This window comes from Oenanthe melanoleuca, chromosome 25 (genome assembly GCF_029582105.1).
Source record: "Oenanthe melanoleuca isolate GR-GAL-2019-014 chromosome 25, OMel1.0, whole genome shotgun sequence".
Lineage (NCBI taxonomy): Eukaryota > Metazoa > Chordata > Aves > Passeriformes > Muscicapidae > Oenanthe > Oenanthe melanoleuca.
Window position 1 is genome coordinate 2,433,604 of NC_079358.1, and position 16,794 is coordinate 2,450,397.

The window sequence follows — 16,794 nt, forward strand, 5'->3', positions numbered from 1 at the left end:
TGCTGAGCCCCGCCCCTTTCAGCGCTCAGCCCCGCCCCTCGCCGAGCGCCCCACGCGGCCGCGGGCGGTGGGGGAGCGGGAGCCACGCGGGCGGGCCCGCACGGCGCATGCGCGGCTCGGGCAGCGGCGCCGCCTCTCCTCCCGTTTGGATTAGCCCCCGATGTGTCACGTGATTGGCGAAGTGACGTCATATTCATCGCTGACGTCATATTAACCACAGTGGTAACTCATATCGGAGAGCAGTACACATATGTGCTACACCCCCAATCTGTGACGTCATGGGAGCACAAGTGTCCTTGCCTTGTGTTGTCACAGAGCACACACATGCCCATCCTGTGACGTCACGCTGCTGGCTCACCCTATGACATCACAGAGTCACAACCCACTCTGTGATGTAATAGAGCGCACACACAACCCACACGGCCCATGACGCCACAGCTCACCTGATGTCACAGGGCACACTCAACTCCTCACACGCATCCCGTGACGCCACAGCTCACACACGCCCCCTGTGACATCACAGAGCACACACAACTCCTCATACCCATCCCATGACGTCACCCCGCGCGATGACGTCACCCGCAGTCGCCCGTTCCCCGCGCGGTGTCGCGCTCTCTGCCCATCGATCGCTCGGCGCTCTCTCTCTCTCTCCTGCTGCCCGCGGCGCTCCGCAGGCGGCTCAGCCGAGCGCCGACATGAGCCTGGCCGAGGGCCGCGCCCCGCGCCGGACGGCCGGGAATCGCCTCTCGGGGCTGCTCCAGGCCGAGGAGGAGGATGAATTCTACCAGACCACCTACGGCGGCTTCAACGAGGCGAGCGGCGGCGGCAGCGGGCGGCGGGAGGGGGCGCGGAGCGGGAGCGGAGCGGGAGCGGGCCCGCTGTGAGGGGAGGGAGGGCAGCGGCGGGAAACGTGAGGGGAGTGGGGGGGGAGGGAGGCTGAGGGTCCCGAGCGGGGATTTGCGGGGAGTGTGGGGGTTATCCGGGAAATGGGGGTGTGTTCGGGATGTGGGAATGTCCGGGGAATGGGGATCCGTGGGATCCCCCGGGTGATCCATCCCCGTGAGATTCCGGCATAAAGGGGGTCCGTGGAACCTCTCAGATGGGTCTGTGGGGTGAGGATCCCATATTCCACAGGAATTCAGGGGTAACGGGTCCGTGGAACCCCTCAGATGGGTCTGTGGGGTGAGGATCCCATATTCCACAGGAATTCAGGGATAACGGGTCCGTGGAACCCCTCAGATGGGTCTGTGGGGTGAGGATCCCATATTCCACAGGAATTCAGGGATAACGGGTCCGTGGAACCCCTCAGATGGGTCTGTGGGGTGAGGATCCCATATTCCACAGGAATTCAGGGATAACAGGGAATTATCCAGGGAGTCTGTAGGAGTATCCATCCCTGTATCCTGCAGGATTTTGGGGACAATGAGTCTCTCAGTGGGGTTCCATAGTTCCGAATCCCTTACTCCCAACATTCCCACAGGAATCTGGGGACTAGAAGCACCACGGGGATCCCTCAGTGGGTTCCATAGTTCCCAACCCACCAATTCCAACATTCCCACAGGAATCTGGGAACAGTGAGTCCCATGGGGATCCCTCAGTGGGATTCCCTAATTCCCAACCCCACATTCCCAACATTCCGAATATCTCACAGGAGTCTGGGGATGATGAGTCCCATGGGGATCCCTCGGTGGGATTCCATAATTCCCAACCCCACATTCCCAATATCCCACAGGAGTCTGGGGATGATGAGTCCCATGGGGATCCCTCGGTGGGATTCCATAATTCCCAACATTCCCAATATCCCACAGGAGTCTGGGGATGATGAGTCCCATGGGGATCCCTCGGTGGGATTCCATAATTCCCAACATTCCCAATATCCCACAGGAGTCTGGGGACGACGAGTCCCATGGGGGTCCCTCGGTGGGATTCTATAATTCCCAGCCCCACATTCCCAACATTCCCACAGGAGTCTGGGGACAATGAGTCCCACGGGGATCCCTCGGTGGGATTCCATAATTCCCAACATTCCCAACATTCCCACAGGAGTCTGGGGACGATGAGTCCCACGGGGATCCCTCAGTGGGGTTCCATAGTTCCCAACCCCATATTCCCAACATTCCCACAGGAGTCTGGGGACAATGGGTCCCACGGGGATCCCTCAGTGGGGTTCCATAGTTCCCACCCCCACATTCCCAACGTTCCCAATATCCCACAGGAGTCTGGGGACGACGAGTACCGCGGGGAGCACTCGGACAGCGATGACGAGGTGGACTCGGACTTCGACATCGACGAGGGTGACGAGCCGGGCTCGGAGCAGGACGAGGCCGAGCCCCGGCGCCGCCGCCGCGTCCTCACCAAGGCCTACCGGGTACCCAGCCACCCCGGGGCTCCTCCTGGGGAAACCACCCCACTTCCATCCTCTGGGGGTTTGATTCTGGGTCTGTGTCCTTCAGGAGCCGCTCAAGAGCCTGCGGGCCAAGAAGGCGGAGGGGCCGCGGGGAGGAGCCCAGAAAAGCAGGGAGGTGAAATCCCTGCCCCTGGAGCTGCAGGAGGATGTGGGAGACAGTGAGTGTGGGGTGGGGAGGGGTGGGGAGGGGGTAGGAGCAGGGTCTTGGTGATCCCAGGTGGGAATGGGATCCTCTGGGAGAACTCCTGGTGCTCCAGGGACTAAGAATGAGATCCTGGGAATCTCTGAGTGATCCAGGGGTTGGGAATGGAATCTTTTGGGAGGGCTCCTGGTTCTCCAGGTGTTGGAAATGGGATCCCAGGGATCTCCTGGTGATCCCAGCTGGGATGGGAATGGCATCTCAGGAATCTCCTGGTGATCCCAGCTGGGATGGGAATGGCATCTCAGGGATCTCCTGGTGATACAGGGGTTGGGAACCGGATCCCGTGGGAGAACTCCTGAATCTCCAGGGGTTGGGATCGGGATCCTGGGGATTCCATGAGAGAACTCCTGTTTCTCCAGGGGCTCTCTGGGTCAGGATCAGGATCCCTGGGATCTCTGGGTGATCCCAGGATCCCATGGCTGATGCAGTGTCCCTCCAGGCTGGAAGCACATGCGCCAGTCCACCACAGAGCACACCCGGCAGACATTCCCTAAAAATGGGATCCCATGGGAGAACTTCTGGTTCTCCAGGGGCTCTCTGGGTCAGGATCAGGATCCCTGGGATCTCTGGGTGATCCCAGGATCCCATGGCTGATGCAGTGTCCCTCCAGGCCGGAAGCACATGCGCCAGTCCACCACGGAGCACACCCGGCAGACGTTCCTGCGGCTCCAGGAGCGCCAGGTGCAGTCCAAGAGGAAAAAGGGAGGCACCAGCTACGAGCGGCCCCTGACCCAGGAGGAGCTGCTGGAGGAGGCCAAGATCACTGAGGAGATCAACCTGCGCTCCCTGGGTGAGCAGGAGTGGGGCTGGGATACTGGGAATGGGGCTGGGATACTGGGAATGGGATACTGGGAATGGGGCAGGGACAGGGCCAAGATCACTGAGGAGCTCAATCTGCACTCCCTGGGTGAGCAGGAGTGGGGCTGGGATACTGGGAATGGGATACTGGGAATGGGATACTGGGAGTGGGAACGGGGCTGGGATACTGGGAATGGGATTCTGGGAATGGGATACTGGGATACTGGGAATGGGATACTGGGAATGGGGCTGGGATACTGGGAGTGGGGCAGGGACAGGGCCAAGATCACTGAGGAGATCAACCTGCGCTCCCTGGGTGAGCAGGAGTGGGGCTGGGATACCAGAAATGGGACAGGGACACTGGGAATGGAATACTCGGAATGGGAGTGGGATACTGGGAATGGGAATGGGATACTGGAAATGGGACAGCAGAATTGGGGCAGGGACACTGGGAATGGCACTAGGACCACAAGAATGGGACAGGGACACTGGGAATGGGACAGGAACCTCAGGAATGGCCCAGGGATCCCAGGAATGGCACAGGGATCTCAGGAATGGCACCAGGACAGCAGGAGTGGGACAGAGACACTGGCAATGGGACAGGGACACTGGGAATGGGACTGGGAATGGGACAGGGACAACAGGAATGGCACCAGGACAGCAGGAGTGGGGCAGGGAATGTCACTGGGAGCAGCACAGGGATCCCAGATCAGACCTGGCACCCCTGTAACGTGGCCCTGCCTCCATCCCCACCCCAGAGAACTATGAGAGGCTGGAGGCCGACAAGAAGAAGCAGGTGCAGAAGAAGAGGAAGATCGTGGGGCCCGTGATCCGTTACTGGTCACTCACCATGCCCCTGCTGCCCGAGCCCGGCCGCGACGAGCCCGTGGACGTGGAGGGGTGAGTGCCACCAGAGCCCCAAATCCTCCCCTGGGGCTGCTCCCCAAATCCCAAATTTCCAGTCTGGGGGGTGGGTTTGGGTGCTGGATCCCCACCTGGGGTTGTGCCTTGGTTCTGTTTCAGTTTGGGGAGGGAAAAGCACTTTGGAGCCCCCAAATCCTGTGGGAAAGGCAGTTTTTGGGCATCACCTTGGAACCCCTAAATACTGTGGGAAAAACACATTTTGGGCACTACCTTGGCACCCCAAACTCCATTAGAGTCACAGTTTTTGGGCACCACCCTGGCACCCCAAACTCCTTTTGAATCACAGTTTTTGAGACCCCAAACCCCATTGGAGTGGCAGTTTTTGAGACCCTCAAATCCCTTTGGAGTGGCAGTTTTTGGTCACCACCCTGGCACCCCAAAACCCCATTGGAATCACAGTTTTTGAGAACCCAAATCCCTCTTTGGAATCACAGTTTTTGAGACCCCCAAACCCCATTGGAGTGGCAGTTCTTGATCACCACCCTGGCACCCCAAACCCCATTGGAATCACAGTTTTTGAGACCCCAAATCCCGTCGGAGTGGCAGTTTTTGAGACCCCCAAACCCCATTGGAATCACAGTTTATGTGACCCCAAATTCCCCTTTGGAGTGGCAGTTTTTGAAACCCCCAAACCCCACTGGAGTGGCAATTTTTGGTCACCACCCTGGCACCCCAAACCCCATTGGAATCACAGTTTTTGTGACCCCAAATTCCCCTTTGGAGTGGCAGTTTTTGAGACCCCCAAACCCCACTGGAGTGGCAATTTTTGGTCACCACCCTGGCACCCCAAACCCCACTGGAATCACAGTTTTTGAGACCCCTAAACCCCACTGGGGTGGCAGTTCTTGATCACCACCCTGGCACCCCAAACCCCACTGGAATCACATTTTTTGTGACCCCCAAACCCCGTGGTGCCCCTGGATGAATTCCACCATCCCACCCACCCTCTCCCGCTCCCGTTCCAGGCTGGACCCCGACTCCCACCCCACACCCGCCCCGCCGTCCCCGGGGAAATGCTCCCGCACCTTCATCTCCTTCAGCGACGACGCCACCTTCGAGCGCTGCTTCCCCAAATCCAAACCGCCGCGGCTGCCGGTGCGGGAGCTGTGCCCGGTCACCCACAAACCGGCCCTGTACCGGGACCCCATCACCGACATCCCCTACTCCAACGCCCGCGCCTTCCGCATCATCCGCGAGGCCTACAGGAAATACATCACCGCGCACGGGCTGCCCAGCGCCGCCGCCGCCGCCATGGCGGGGCCCGGGGACGGCGCCGCGCCGCGGCCGGGCCGCCAGAAAATCGTCATCAAGCAGAGCGTCCCCAGCGCCTGACGTCCCAATTTTGGGATTTGGGGTGTTGGGGTTTTAGTATTTGGGGTGTTGGGAGATGGCGTCGTCCGCAGCGATGGTTTTGTTGTGGGTCTTCCATCCAAAATGGCAGAAAATCGTCATCAAGCAGAGCGTCCCCAGCGCCTGACGTCCTGATTTTGGAGTGTTGGGATTTTGGGGTGTTGGGGGTTTTAGTATTTGGGATTTTGGGAGATGGCGTCATTCCCAATGGTGGTTTTGTTGTGGGGCTCCATCCAAAATGGCAGAAAATCGTCATCAAGCAGAGCGTCCCCAGCACCTGATATCCAGGAATTTGGGGTTTTAGGATTGACGGCGGTGATGGATTTGTTGAGGGGCTCCCATCCAAAATGGCGGAAAACGGTCATGAAACAAAGTGTTCCCAGTTCCTGGAATTCTGGGATTCTGGGTTGTTGGGATTTTGGGGTGTTCGGATTTTGGGGTGTTGGGGTTTTAGTATTTGGGATTTTGGGAGATGGCGTCATTCCCAATGATGGTTTTGTTGTGGGGCTCCATCCAAAATGGCAGAAAATCGTCATCAAGCAGAGCATCACAGTGCCTGACGTCCCAATTTTGGGGTGTTGGGATTTTGGGGTTTTAGTATTTGGGATGTTGGGAGATGGTGTCATCCACAGCGATGGTTTTGTTGAGTGTCTTCCATCCAAAATGGCAGAAAATCGTCATCAAGCAGAGCGTCCCCAGCACCTGACATCCTGGGATTTTGGGGTTTTGGGATTGATGGCGATGATGGATTTGTTGAGAGGCTCCCATCCAAAATGGCAGAAAACGGTCATGAAACAAAGTGTTCCCAGTTCCTGGAATTCTGGGATTCTGGAATTATGGGATTCTGGGTTGTTGGGATTTTGGGGTGTTGGGATTTTGGGGTGTTGGGGTTTTAGTATTTGGGATTTTGGGAGATGGCGTCGTCCGCAGCGATGGTTTTGTTGTGGGGCTCCATCCAAAATGGCGGAAAATTGTCACCAAACAAAGTGTTGCCAGTTCATGAAATCCTGGGATTCAGGGGTGTTGGGATTTTGGGGTGTTGGGGTTTTGGGGTGTTGGGGTTTTAGTATTTGGGATTTTGGGAGATGGTGTCATTCCCAATGATGGTTTTGTTGTGGGGCTCCATCCAAAATGGCGGAAAATCGTCATCAAGCAGAGCGTCCCCAGCGCCTGACGTCCAGGATTTGGGATATTGGGATTTGGAGTGTTGGGATTGATGGCGGTGATGGATTTGTTGAGGGGCTCCCATCCAAAATGGCAGAAAATGGTCATGAAACAAAGTGTTCCCAGTGCCTGGGATTCTGGAATTCTGGGATTCTGGGGTGTTGGGATTTTGGGGTGTTGGGATTTTGGGGTGTTGGGGTTTTAGTATTTGGGATGTTGGGAGATGACGTCATCCACAGCAATGGATTTGTTGAGTGTCTTCCATCCAAAATGGCAGAAAATCGTCATCAAGCAGAGCGTCCCCAGCGCCTGACGTCCTAATTTTGGGATTTGGGGTGTTGGGATGTTGGGATTGACGGCGGTGATGGATTTGTTGAGGGGCTCCCATCCAAAATGGCGGAAAATTGTCACCAAACAAAGTGTTGCCAGTTCATGAAATCCTGGGATATTGGGATGCTGGAGTATTGGGATCTTGGGATTTCAGATTTTAGGATTTTAGTATTTGGGATGTTGGGAGATGGCGTCATCCGCAGCGATGGTTTTGTTGTGGGGCTCCCATCTGAAATGGCAGGAAATGGTAATGAAACAAAGTGTTCCCAGTGCCTGAAATCCTGGGGATTCTGGGATATTGGAGTGTTGAGATTTCAGGATTTGGGATGTTGGGATTTGGGGTTTAGGGGTATTGGGATTTCAGGATCTGGGATGTTGGGATGTGCAGTCATCCACAGCGATTGATTTCTTGAGTGTCTTCCATCCAAAATGGCAGAAAACAAAGTGTTCCCAGTGCCTGAAATCCTGAGATTCTGGGGTGTTGGGATTTGGGATTTTGAGGTATTGGGATATTGGGATTTTGAGGTATTGGGATATGGGATTTGGGATTTGGGATTTTGGGAGATGGGATCATCCACAGTGATGGTTTTGAGAAAGCCCCACCCAGGACACCAAAAAATCATCACACAAAGCATTCCTAGAGCCCAAAATCCTGGGATATTGGGATTTTGGGATTTGGGGATATGGGATCACCCCAAGTGATGCTTTTTGGGGCGGTCAGTGTTCACCAGGGGTGTTGGAGGAGGAAATAAAGTGAAGTTGGGGGTTGGTTTGTGTGGGGTGGCGGGAAATCCTACAAAAATGAGGGGTGGGAGCCCCTTTTAGAGGAAATCCTACAGAAAATATGGGGTGGGAGCCCCTTTTAGAGGAAATCCTACAGAAAATATGGGGTGGGAGCCCCTTTTACCAGGAAATCCTACAGAAAATATGGGGTGGGAGCCCCTTTTAGAGGAAATCCTATAGAAAATATGGGATGGGAGCTCCTTTTCCTACAATAAACAAGGTTCATAAATCCCTTATTTTCCAGGACACCCTACAATAAATAAACAGTTTGTGGGATTCCAGAAAATCCTGAAATAAACTTTATGGGGTCCCCTTTTCCTTCCCAGCTCCCCCAAACCCCATTTTGGGGGTTCAAACCCCTTCACCTCCCTAAATTTGGGACTTAGGGGGCCAAAACCTCCTTGAGCTTTGTAGGGTTTATAGGATTCAGGAAAGATCCTGAAGGTTTTTGGGGTTAGAGACTTGCAGAGTTTATAGGATTGGGGCAGGACCTGCTGTCCCTTTTCCCCTGACAGTTTTTAGGGTCAGAGTTCTGTAGGATTTGTAATGTTTGGGAAGGATCCTGGCAGCTTTGGGGGTCAGAGCTTTGTAGAATTTGCAGGTTTTGGGACGGATTCCGGCGGTTTTTGGGGTCAGAGCTTTGTAGAATTTATAAGATTTAGGAAGGAGGATCCCGGCGGTTTTTGGGGTCAGAGACATATAGGGTTTATAGGACTGGGGCAGGACCCGCTGTCCCTTTTCCCCTGACAGTTTTCTGTAGGTTTTATAGGATTTGGGAAGGATCCGCTCTCCCTTTTCCCCTGACAGTTTTTAGGGTCAGAGTTTTGTAGAATTTGCAGGATTTGGGGAGGATCCCGGCGGTTTTTGGGGTCAGAGTCATACAGGGTTTATAGGATTGGGGCCGGAGCCGCTGTCCCTTTGGCCCGGCGGTTTTTGGGGCCGGGGCGGGGCCCCCCCGTTCCCGATAAGGGCCGGCTCCCGGACCCGCCCCTGCGGCCCGAATAAAGCGCTGATCTCATGCCCCGCGCGGCCCCACAGCTTTGGGATCGGCCCCGGCTTTTGGGATCAGCTTTGGGATCGGCCCCGGGGCTCCGGGATCAGCGCCGGCTTTTGGGATCGGCTTTGGGATCGGCTTTGGGATCCACCCCGCAGCTTTAGGATCAGCGCCGGCGTTTGGGATCGGCCCCAGGTACGGCCGCGCTGTCCCCGCCTTGTCCCCGAGGGGTGGCGGCCGTGTCACCTCCCCCCTCCTCCCCCTCACAATTTTGGGATTTTGGGATTTCTGCGGGATCGCGGAGCCGCTTCCCAAAGGAATTCCCACGCTCCGAGGGGGGTGGGGCAGGGCAGGTGTGTCCCCACCCCCCGCTCTGGGGACACCGCGGGGTGGCGTCTGTGGGGTCGCGACATTTGGGGACACCGCGGTTTGTCCCTCCTGTCACCTCCCCCGGGGGGGGGGGGGGGGGGGGGGGGGCTGGAATTTGGGGGGACTCAGGAACTGGGGGGAGGGGAGAGAGCGGGATGTGACCCTGGAAGGTGACAGAGGCTGGGGACAACATTTGGGGACGCTTTTGGTGGGGGTGTGCTCGGTGTCCCCAAGCGCTGCCCCTGCAGAGGGGTCTCCCGGTGTCCCCAGGGGGTGGCACAGAGCGGTCCCCGGTGTCCCCACGTGTCCCCCGGTGTCCCCAGAGCTCCCAGTAGTGGCACAGAGGGGTCCCCCCGTGTCCCGCGGTGTCCCCAGCGGTGCCATCCCGCTATCCCTCCGTGTCCCTCCGTGTCCCTCCGTGTCCCCCCCGTCCCCATCAGTGCCACCCCGCTGTCCCCCTGTGTCCCGCTGTCCCCATCAGTGCCACCCCGCTGTCCCCCTGTGTCCCCCTGTGTCCCGCTATCCCCATCAGTGCCACCCCGCTGTCCCCCTGTGTCCCCCCGTCCCCATCAGTGCCACCCCGCTGTCCCCAGGTCCCCGCGGCCATGACGCCGTACCGGCAGGAGCTGGAGAAGTATCGCGACATCGACGAGGACAAAATCCTGCAGGAGCTGTCGCCGGAGGAGCTGGCGCAGCTGGACGCCGAGCTGGCCGAGATGGACCCCGAGGTGGGCGCGGGGACACGAGGGTGACAGGGCGGTGACAGGGCGGTGACAGGGCGGTGACAGGGCGGTGGTGACACGGGCGGTGACAGGGCGGTGGCAGGGCGGTGGTGACACGGGCGGTGGTGACACGGGCGGTGTCCCCAGAACGTGCTGCTGCCCGCGGGGCTGCGCCAGCGGGACCAGACCCACAAGAGCCCCACGGGACCCCTGGACCGGGAGGCGCTGCTGCAGCACCTGGAGCGGCAGGCGCTGGAGGCCGAGGAGCGCCAGGACCTCGTGCCCTTCACCGGCGAGAAAAAAGGTCTGGGGACACCTGGGGACACCTGGGGACAGCGTGGGGATGGGCTGGGGACAGCCTGGGGACAGCCTGGGGACTCGGAGGGGACCGGGCCCCAGGCTCGGGTATATTTAGCTCGGCTCGCCAGCAGCTCGGGTGTCCTGGGCGAGCTGGGCCCCCGCCAGCCCCGGGCACGGCCACCGGCCCTGGCAGTGTCACCCGGGCACAGCCACAAGCCCTGGCAGTGTCACCGGCCCTGGCAGTGTCACCCGGGCACGGCCACCAGCCCTGGCAGTGTCACCGGCCCTGGCAGTGTCACCCAGGCACGGCCACCGGCCCTGGCAGTGTCACCCGGGCACGGCCACCGGCCCTGGCAGTGTCACCAGCCCTGGCAGTGTCACCAGCCCTGGCAGTGTCACCCTCGGGATGGTCACAGCCCCTGGCAGTGTCACCCCCCGGCAGTGCCAGCCTCAATATCCCCATGTCCCTGTCCCCAGGGAAGCTGCTTGTCCCCCTGTCCCTGTCCCCATGTCCCTGTCCCTGTCCCTGTCCCCATATCCCCTGTCCCTGTCCCCATGTCCCTGTCCCCAGCGAAGCTGTTTGTCCCCATATCCTCCTGTCCCTGTCCCCAGGGAAGCTGTCTGTCCCCATGTCCCTGTCCCTGTCCCCATATCCTCCTGTCCCTGTCCCCAGGGAAGCTGTCTGTCCCCATGTCCCTGTCCCTGTCCCCATGTCCCTGTCCCTGTCCCCAGGGAAGCCGTTTGTCCCCATGTCCCTGTCCCCGTCCCCATGTCCCTGTCCCTGTCCCCAGGGAAGCCGTTTGTCCCCAAGAGCGTGGCGCCGGAGCTGCCGCGGGAGGAGCAGGTGACGCTGGAGCCGGAGCTGGAGGAGGCGCTGGCCAACGCCACCGAGGCCGAGATGTGCGACATCGCCGGTGGGTGGGACCGGGACCGGGACCGGGAACGGGAACGGGAACGGGAACGGGAATGGGAACGGGAATGGGAATGAGAATGGGAATGGGATTGGGAACGGGAATGGGATGTGCGACATCGTCGGTGGGTGGGACCGGGACCGGGACCGGGAACGGGAACGGGAATGGGATTGGGAATGGGATTGGGAATGGGATTGGGATTGGGAATGGGAATGAGAATGGGAATGGGAATGGGATTGGGAACGGGAATGGGATGTGCGACATCGTCGGTGGGTGCGGGTGGGATTGGGAATGGGATTGGGAACGGGAATGGGAATGAGACTGGGAATGGGAATGGGAATGGGATTGGGAACGGGAATGGGATTGGGAATGGGAACGGGAATGGGATTGGGAATGGGATGTGCGACATTGCTGGTGGGTGGGAACGGAAATGCGATTGGGATTGGGATTGGGAATGGGAACGGGATTGTGACTGGGAATGGGATTGGGGATTGGGAACGGGATTGGGAATGAGAATTGGGGATTGGGATGTGCGACAATGCCGGTGGGTGGGAGTGGGATTGGGAATGGGAATGGGAACGGGATTGGGATTGAGATTGGGTGTGCAACATCACCAGCGGGTGGGGAATGGGATCAGGAATGGGAATAGGGATGGGGATGGGATCTGATGGGAGTGGGATGGGATCTGTGGGATTTCCATTGGATGGGATGGGATGGGATGGGTGGGATGGAACTGGGATTTCCATGGGATGGAATTGGGTTTTCCATGGGGTGGGATCTGTGGGATGTCCCTGGGTTTCCATGGGATCCATGGGAACGAGGCCGTTCTGCGCAGGCCGGGATCCCCGCGGGGCCGGGAGCGGCACCAGGAAGGGTTGAGGGTAACGCTGTCCCCGAGGGCCACCGAGTGTCACACGGGGAGGGGACACCCGAGTGTCACACACCCGAGTGTCACGTCTGTCCCTGTGTCACACACTTGAGTGTCACTCACCTGAATGTCACACACCTGAGTGTCACACACCTGAGTGTCACACCCCTGTCCCTGCGTCACCCCATCCCTATGTCACCTGCATTGTCCCCAATGTCCCCAGTGTCCCTGATGTCCCCTGTGTCCCCGATGTCCCCGATGTCACCTGCTGTCCCCGTGTCCCCGCAGCCATCCTGGGCATGTACACGCTGATGAGTAACAAGCAGTACTACGACGCCATCTGCAGCGGGAACATCTCCAACACCGAGGGCATCAACAGTGAGTGACAAAGGGACAGGGACAGGGACAGGGGACAGGCCTGGTGTCCCTGTGGTGCCCCACACTGTCCCCGTGCCAGGCGTGGTGCAGCCGGACCGGTACCGCCCGGTGCCGGACGAGCCCCCGAACCCCACGGACGTGGCCGAGACGCTGCAGCGGCTGCAGAACAACGACCCCGAGCTGCAGGACGTCAACCTCAACAACATCAAGGTGACACCGCGCTGACACTGTCCCCAAGGCGTCCCCAAGGCTCCCCAGGGGGTGTGTGCCACCCTGAACTGTCCCCAAGGGGGTGGTTTCTGTCCCCAAGGTGTCCCCAGGGTGACAGGTCCCATCCCAGGATGTCCCCAGGGGATGGTTCCTGTCCCCAAGGTGTCCCCAGAGTGTTCCCATTGGGGCGTGTGCCACCCTGAAGTGTCCCCAAGAGGGTGGTCCCTGTCCCCAAGGTGTCCCCAGATGGTGTCAGGGTGTCTGGTGCCATCCAGGGGTGTCCCCAGGGGGGTGACTCCTGTCCCCAAGGCGTCCCCAAGGCTCCCCAGGGGGGTGTGTGCCACCCTGGGGTGTCCCCAAGGGGGTGGTTTCTGTCCCCAAGGTGACAGGTCCCACCCCAGGTTGTCCCCAGGGGATGGTTCCTGTCCCCAAGGTGTCCCCAGGGGGTTGGCTCCTGTCCCCAGAATGTCCCCAAAGTGGCAGGTCCCACCCCAGCCCCTTGGTGACCCCGTGTCCCCACGTGTCCCCAGGACATCCCTGTCCCCACGCTCGAGGCCATCTGCGAGGCCATCAAGTCCAACACCCACGTGCGCAGCCTCAGCCTGGTGGGCACGCGCAGCAACGACCTCGTGGCCAACGTGAGTCCCCACATGTCCCCACATGTCCCCACACGGGCTGGGGACAGTCCCTGCCCCGTGTCCATGTCCCCAGAGGTCCCTGGGCAGGTTGGGGATAGTCCCACCCATGTCCCCAAATGTTTCCCCATGTTTTGTCCCCGTCTCCCTAAAGGTCCCCAAACATCCCTGGAAAGTTTGGGGACAATCCCTGCCAGTGTCCTCCATGTCCCCATCAATTTGGGGACAGTCCCTGCCTGTGTCCCCCTATGTCCCCATCAATTTGGGGACAGTCCCTGCCTGTGTCCCCCTATGTCCCCATCAGTCTGGGGACAGTCCCCACCCTGAGCCCATTCCCCCATCCCCAGGACACCAAGGGCGGTGTCCCCACGGTGCCACTGCAGTGACACTTAAGTGAGACCTTGGTGCCACTCTGGTACCTCTGTGCTGTCCCTGCTGTGTCCTTGCCATGTCCCCATGGTGTCACTCTGCTGTCCCCGTGCTGTCCCTGTGGTGTCACTCTGGTGTCACGCTGGTGTCACTCTGGTGTCCCCGCGCTGTCCCTGCGCTGTCCCTGCTGTGTCACTCTGGTGTCCCCATGCTGTCCCTGTGGTGTCACTCTGGTGTCACTCTGGTGTCCCCACGCTGTCCCTGCTGTGTCACTCTGGTGTCCCCACGCTGTCCCTGTGGTGTCACTCTGGTGTCCCCACGCTGTCCCTGCTGTGTCACTCTGGTGTCACTCTGGTGTCCCCATGCTGTCTCTGTGGTGTCACTCTGGTGTCACTCCGCTGTCCCCGCGCTGTCCCTGCTGTATCACTCTGGTGTCACTCTGGTGTCCCCGCGCTGTCCCCGCTGTGTCACTCCGCTGTCCCCGCGCTGTCCCTGTGGTGTCACTCTGGTGTCCCCACGCTGTCCCCGCGCTGTCCCTGCTGTGTCACTCTGGTGTCACTCCGCTGTCCCCGCGCTGTCCCCGCGCTGTCCCCAGGCGGTGGCCGCCATGCTGGAGCAGAACCGCAGCCTGCAGAGCCTCAACCTCGAGTCCAACTTCATCACCAGCGCGGGGATGCTGCGGCTGCTGGCGGCCGTGGGGCAGAACCAGAGCCTGAGCGAGCTGCGGGTGGACAACCAGGTGACAGGGGACAGGGACAGGGACAGGGACAGGGATGGGGACAGCAGGGACAGCCAGGGGACAGGGGACAGGATGGGGACAGGGATGGGGATAGCAGGGACAGCCAGGTGACAGGGGGACAGGATGGGGACAGGATGGGGACAGGGAATGGGATGGGGACAGGGGACAGGGACAGGGATTGGACAGGGATGGGGACAGCAGGGACAACCAGGTGACAGGGGACAGGGACAGGGACAGGGATGGGGACAGCAGGGACAACCAGGTGACAGGGTGACAGGATGACGACAGGAACAGGGATAGGGACAGCAGGGACAAACCAGATGACAAGGGGACAGGATGGGGACAGGGATGGGGGACAGGAACAGGGACAGGGATGGGGACAGAGATGGGGGTAGGAGGGACACTGGGGACACCAGGGGAGGTGACAGTGACCTGACTATCCCCAGTCCTGCAGTGCCAGCGCCTGGGGGACACGGTGGAGATGGCCATGGTGGGGGACACCGGGGGTGTGACAATGACAGTGACAGTGACAGTGACAGTGACAGTGACACTGTCCCCAATCGTGCAGTGCCAGCGCCTGGGGGACACGGTGGAGATGGCCATGGTGGGGGACACCGGGGGTGTGACAATGACAGTGACAGTGACAGTGACACTGTCCCCAATCGTGCAGTGCCAGCGCCTGGGGGACACGGTGGAGATGGCCATGGTGGGGGACACCGGGGGTGTGACACTGACAGTGACACTGACAGTGACAGTGACACTGTCCCCAATCTGGCAGTGCCAGCGCCTGGGGGACTCGGTGGAGATGGCCATGGTGGGGGACACCGGGGGTGTGACAATGACAGTGACAGTGACAGTGACAGTGACACTGTCCCCAATCCGGCAGTGCCAGCGCCTGGGGGACACGGTGGAGATGGCCATGGCAGCCACGCTGGAGCAGTGCCCGTCGCTGCTGCGCCTCGGTTACACCTTCACCCTGCAGGGCCCGCGGGCGCGCGCCGCCGCCGCCCTGACCCGCAACAGCGAGCTGCGTGAGTCACCGCTGTCACCCGGTGTCACCCAGTGTCACCCGGTGTCACCCGGTGTCACCCAGTGTCACCAGGGGGCGCTGCCACCCAGCCGGGCTCACCCAGAGCCGGCCCCACCTCAGGATGAGCTCCTGAGTGTCCCCAGGTGTCACCGGAGGGGGGAATTTGGGCTGTCCCACCTTAAAAGGAGCCCTGGGAGTGTCCGCAAGTGTCCCCAAGTGTCCCAAACTGTCACAGGGGGGAATTTGGGCTGTCCCACCTTAAAAGGAGCTCTGGGAGTGTCCCCAAGGGTCCCCAGGTGTCACCAGGGGGGGAATTTTGGGCTGTCCCACTTTAAAAGGAGCCCTGGGAGTGTCCCCAGGTGTCCCCAGGGAGGAATTTTGGGCTGTCCCACCTTAAAAGGACCTCTGGGAGTGTCCCCAGGTGTCCCCAAGTGTCACCAGGGAGGAATTTTGGGCTGCTGCACCTTTAAAAGAGCTCTGGTAGTGTCCCCAAGTGTCCCCAAGTGCCACCAGGGGGGGATTGGGGGTGCCAGAGCTGAGCCCACCTTGGAACGAGCTCCTGAATGTCCCCAAGTGTCCCCTGGGCAGGAATTTGGGGTCCCAGGTTTGTCCCCAAGTGTCCCCTGGGCAGGAATTTGGGGTCCAAAATGTCCCCAAATGTCCCTCAGGGCAGGATTTTGGGGTCCCACCTCTGACCCCTCCCATTTTTTCTCCCCCCAGGTCGCCAACAGAAGAAATCCTAAAAATTGCCCCGTGACCACCCCGAGCTCAGGAACTGCTGGGAATGAACTGGGAATAAACTGTGAATAAACTGGGAATGAACTGGGAATGAGCTGGAAAAGTGGTGGAAAACCCAAGGATTTGGGGTTTTGGGGTTTTGGGATTTTAGGGGTGGCCATGACCCCAAATGTGTCCCCCTGGATCTGTGGGGTCACCGTGAGAAATCCCAAATCCCCCGATTTTGGGGTTCTTGAGGGGTTTGTAGGAAAATCCTAAAAAATTTAGAGGAAAATTCCTACTGGGAATGGGGAAAAGGAGAGGGACAGGGACAGGAGGGGACAGGGAATCCCAAATCCTTTTTCTGGGATACCTCTCCAAAAAAAATACCAAGAAATCCCAAAAAAATAATAAAAAAAAATCCACCCAAAATGCCATAGAAATAAGAATAAAAAATCTTAAAAAAAAATCCCCCACAATAAAAAAAAATCCCCCAAATTGCCCCAAAAATCCCAAAAAAATCTCCCAGAAATTCCCCAAAAAATATCCCAAAAATTCCCCCAAAATTAAAAAAAAAAAAAAAAATCCCCCTAA

At 59.1% G+C, this 16,794-nt stretch overlaps 2 protein-coding genes across 4 annotated transcripts; both read left to right on the forward strand.

The window, feature by feature from the left end:
• The first annotated feature begins 655 nt into the window (after positions 1 to 655).
• VPS72 (vacuolar protein sorting 72 homolog) lies at positions 656 to 8,278 on the forward strand. 3 transcript variants are annotated; one of them, XR_008842140.1, is made up of 7 exons: positions 656 to 812; positions 2,216 to 2,368; positions 2,454 to 2,565; positions 3,220 to 3,399; positions 4,166 to 4,307; positions 5,297 to 5,947; positions 6,227 to 8,278. XR_008842140.1 is itself a non-coding variant. In XM_056509982.1 (6 exons), the coding sequence occupies exons 1-6, from the start codon at positions 696 to 698 to the stop codon at positions 5,661 to 5,663; spliced, it is 1,071 nt and encodes a 356-aa protein (XP_056365957.1). In that variant the 5' UTR covers positions 656 to 695; the 3' UTR covers positions 5,664 to 8,278. The 3 variants fall into 3 exon arrangements, 1 of the variants encoding a protein (XP_056365957.1); XR_008842141.1 differs by having other exon boundaries at positions 5,297 to 5,839; positions 6,280 to 8,278; XM_056509982.1 differs by having other exon boundaries at positions 5,297 to 8,278.
• Positions 8,279 to 8,718: 440 nt separating this feature from the next.
• TMOD4 (tropomodulin 4) lies at positions 8,719 to 16,305 on the forward strand. The gene is made up of 10 exons (XM_056509983.1): positions 8,719 to 9,147; positions 9,915 to 10,049; positions 10,191 to 10,347; positions 11,135 to 11,257; positions 12,411 to 12,500; positions 12,580 to 12,710; positions 13,241 to 13,348; positions 14,310 to 14,453; positions 15,340 to 15,484; positions 16,204 to 16,305. Exons 2-10 carry the CDS (start codon positions 9,927 to 9,929, stop codon positions 16,224 to 16,226), a joined length of 1,044 nt encoding a protein of 347 aa, XP_056365958.1. The 5' UTR covers positions 8,719 to 9,147; positions 9,915 to 9,926; the 3' UTR covers positions 16,227 to 16,305.
• The last annotated feature ends 489 nt before the right edge of the window (positions 16,306 to 16,794 follow it).

Excerpts from the sequence above, each read along its gene's own strand:
- VPS72 (XM_056509982.1), top strand. The coding sequence starts at position 696 with ATGAGCCTGGCCGAGGGCCGCGCCCCGCGCCGGACGGCCGGGAATCGC. Across the intron at positions 2,566-3,219 it reads GCAGGAGGATGTGGGAGACA|GCCGGAAGCACATGCGCCAG; the intron begins GTGAGTGTGGGG and ends GTGTCCCTCCAG. Across the intron at positions 3,400-4,165 it reads GATCAACCTGCGCTCCCTGG|AGAACTATGAGAGGCTGGAG; the intron begins GTGAGCAGGAGT and ends TCCCCACCCCAG.
- TMOD4 (XM_056509983.1), top strand. The coding sequence starts at position 9,927 with ATGACGCCGTACCGGCAGGAGCTGGAGAAGTATCGCGACATCGACGAG. Across the intron at positions 12,501-12,579 it reads CAACACCGAGGGCATCAACA|GCGTGGTGCAGCCGGACCGG; the intron begins GTGAGTGACAAA and ends TCCCCGTGCCAG. Across the intron at positions 12,711-13,240 it reads TCAACCTCAACAACATCAAG|GACATCCCTGTCCCCACGCT; the intron begins GTGACACCGCGC and ends ACGTGTCCCCAG.